Source organism: Condylura cristata, unplaced genomic scaffold (assembly GCF_000260355.1).
Source record: "Condylura cristata isolate star-nosed mole 26May11 unplaced genomic scaffold, ConCri1.0 scaffold00016, whole genome shotgun sequence".
Lineage (NCBI taxonomy): Eukaryota > Metazoa > Chordata > Mammalia > Eulipotyphla > Talpidae > Condylura > Condylura cristata.
In genome coordinates, this window is record NW_004567117.1 from 47,532,328 (window position 1) to 47,535,728 (window position 3,401).

The 3,401-nt window shown below is 71.3% G+C and overlaps 1 protein-coding gene across 1 annotated transcript in view; it reads right to left on the reverse strand.

The window, feature by feature from the left end:
* The window catches only part of ZNF516 (zinc finger protein 516), a 29,040-nt gene that overhangs the window by 5,906 nt on the left and 19,733 nt on the right, over positions 1 to 3,401 (reverse strand). The window contains exon 2 of the mRNA XM_004684044.2: positions 3 to 1,530. Within this exon, the coding sequence (XP_004684101.2) occupies positions 3 to 1,390 (1,388 nt within the window). The 5' untranslated portion in view covers positions 1,391 to 1,530. The remainder of the gene's footprint in view (positions 1 to 2; positions 1,531 to 3,401) is intronic.

Sequence of the window (3,401 nt, forward strand, 5' to 3'; positions counted from 1 at the left end):
GGTCCCCGGGCACGCCCGCCTTCTTGCGCGGGGGCCCCGGCGCGCCCGGATCGGGCTCACGCTTGCGCTTCTCCTGGGTCACCAGGACGAACTCGCGCCGCTCCTTGTCGAAGGCCACGTCCCCGGCCAGCGCCTCATCCCAGGCGCCATACTTGAGGTATTCGGCCGGCTCGGCCACCTTGCCCCGCGTGGCCAGCTGCCAGGCCTGGTAGCTGCTGACCGGGTCCAGCTCGGCCACCCGCCGGCCGGCCTGACTGTGGGCCGGCGCCGCCCCCGCGGGCCGCAGGTTCAGGCACTGGAGGAAGAGCCGCTGCGAGGCGGGGGCGGCGCCCGCCGCGCCCGGGGCCCTCGTCCGGCTGGCCACCGCGCGCCGGTGGACAGCGTTGTGCGCGTTCAAGCTGTCCAGGTTTGTAAACAGGTTCCCGCACTTGGTGCAGACTTCGTAGAGCGACAGGCCGGCCACGATGGCCTCCTCCTGCACCACGTCGTTGATGGTGGCCACCGGGTCCAGCTCGCCGCGAGGCCTGCCCTTGCTGCCCAGCCGGGGGCCGTGCGCCTTCATGTGGTTCTTCAGGAACCACGGCTCCTTGAACCTGCGGCCGCAGATGTGGCAGCCGTGGTCGAAGGAGCCGCGGTGCTTCTTCATGTGCGCCTTCAGGAACCAGGTCTGGCTGAAGGCCTGGCCGCACACCTCGCAGGGGAACTCGCCGGGCGGCAGCTCGGGCTTGCCGTTCTCCGCGGCCGCGCCCGCGCCCCCCGGGGGCCCCAGCGCCGTCACGTGTTCCTTCTCCACGTGGCTCAGCAGCGCCTCCTCGCGGGGCGCCACGTAGCTGCAGAGCCGGCAGGCCAAGGGCCGGTGCGCCTGCTGCATGTGCTGCTCCAGGTCCTTCCTGCGCGGGAACTTGCTCTTGCAGAAGGCGCACGGGGCCGGCGCCGCCTTGCCCTCCTCCGGGGCGCCCTCGGCCTCCTTCCTGCTGCTCCTCAGCAGGATCTTGCCGCCGCCCGCCGGCGAGGCCCCGTTCAGGATCTGGCTGCAGGCGGACGTGCTCTCGGTGGGGCTGGCGCAGCCGCCCAGGCCCTCGGCTGCGCGCGGCTCCCCGGCGGCCGGCTCGCGGCCCTGGCCCAGGGTCCCCGTACGGTGGCCGCGGATGTGGATCTTCAGGTTGCCCTTCTGGGACGCGCGGTGGCCGCAGTACGGGCACTTGTAGGGCTTCTCCCCCGTGTGCTTGCGCATGTGCTGCGACAGCGAGCTCTGGAAGGGGAAGCTCTTCCCGCAGATGCAGCAGCTGTGGCTCAGCGCCCGGTCCCCGTCCGCGTCGGGGCTCCTGCCGGCCCGGGGCGGGCTGGGGCCCCTCCGCAGCCCCATCTCCGCCTCCCGGTGGTGCTCCATGTCCGGGACTCAGGCCCGCCCGCCGGGGCGGCGGCTCTCGGTGGCGCGGGCCGCTGGGCGGAGTCTTATCTCTCCATCCTCGGGGGCGGCCACGAGGTCACGCCTCCTACCTGCAGACCATGGCTTCCGGCGGGGAGCGCCTGAAACAGAGAAGACAGCGGGCTTAGGGGGGCCGCAGCGCCCAAGGTCCCCAGAGCGCGCGACCGAGACCGCGCCCCCCGAAACGCATCATCCAGCCCAGTTCGCAGAAGAGGCTCCCGCCAAATCCAAGCAGCTGTGCCAACAGCTGTTCTCCTCTCTGCAGCCAACCTCGGCGGTCACTGCCAGCACCGGGCGCGAGATCGTGAAAATAAATCTCAGCAACGAGAGTGCGCCAAGAGCGTCTTTGGCCGAGCAGATACTGAACCCTTAAGGAGAGACGCCGATGAGAGAGCTGGGGACAGTGGAAGGCTCGGCTCCAGGACGAGGCCGGTGGAGAAGCAGAGACCAGGACGGGCGGCGGCCAGGGCCGGGCAGTGCCGCGGCGCCCGAGGGTGCAGGAAGCGGCTGCCCGGGAAGCAGGCCGGCTAGCCCGCGGGCAGCCACCGCACAGACGCAGGACCTGGCCGGCATTTCCGCCGGGAGCCGGCCGCCCCAGGGCCGAGCGGGGCTGCGCGCTGGCCACTGGACCATCTCAGGGGCAGGGCCGGCTGGCTGCAGCAGGCCTCCTCGGGTAGGGAGGCCACGGCCGGCGGAGGCCTCCCGGCCCACCCGCACTCCGGCTGCGGGGCTCAGGCCCCGCCCCGCAGGCCGAGTGCCCACAGCGCCCCCAGCGACAGCAGAGGACGCTGCAGCCTCGCCCAGGCCAAGTCCCCCCAGCGCTCCCCCAGCCGCGGCCGCTGACTCCCGCCAGGCGAACAGGTGCCCAGCACCGCAGCCTTCACACACCCAGGCCAGCCCAGGCCAGCGGTGGCACCTCTGACCACCACACCCTACCGGCGGCCCGCGGTAGGCCACCCAGGGCGGCGAGGGCGGCAAGGACAGAGACACGCAGAGGCGAGACCCCACGGTACCATGGGGAAGGGCGGAGCCCCGGCTTCAGGGCGGTGCTACGGGCCGCTCCTGGGCCGGGTCTGCTCACCCTTCTTACCCCAAGCAGAACGGCGGCGCTGACGCTGCTGGCCCAGGCCCCGCTCCGCCGGAGGTGGGTGAGGGACCAAACTGACCCATGCCAGGCTCAGAAGGCTTCTGAAGCAGCCAGGCCTGGGTTTCGGTTATCAGCAGGCGCCAAGGCCGAGTGTAACTGTCCATGTCCTGATCTTGCTCATCCCATAGCAGCAGCCAATTAGCAAGTGACCGGTACCTATCAGGAAAACGCCAGGTGTCCTAAGGTGTGCGGGCGAGCGGCGAGCGGCGAAGGTCACATCTTACGTGCAGAGACCAGCCGGGTTCAGACGAGACAACTCTGTTCAGTGTCCACCAATCAGTGTACTGCTGGGCTGGACTCCCCGCTGCCAGGCGGCCAGGCTGGAACTCCCCGCTCCTGCAGTAAACACCCTGCCTGCCCTGAACTCCGGCCGCTGCGTCGGGGTGTTGGGAGCCCAGGCTCACGCTTGCAGCACATACAGACCCTCGTGGCTTCGCAGCGGCGTCGGCTCCTTGGTGGTCTGCGGGGAGCTCGAAACCTGGCGCAACGGTGGGGTGCGGGGGCCGCCCAGGGCCGCTCTCCCAGAACCAGCCGTGGCCAGAGGTGCCCACGCACTCGCCCCCCCCGCCGTGGTTGCCACGGCCGCCCGGCCGGCTTCGTCCTCCCTGGGTGGGCAGGCTGACGGTGCCAAGGAGCGGGACCTGAGCGCACCACAGACCCCTGCTCAGAGGACACGGTGGCCGCGCCACCCCCGGACCACGCCGGGGCCTGCCCAGGACTGCACTAACCCCTCAACAATGGCTCTGGCCTACAGAGACCGTCCACGCAGGCTCTGGCTCTGTTCCGTGAACGCGGGGCGGCGCAGCGCGGCCTCGCCGGCCGCCA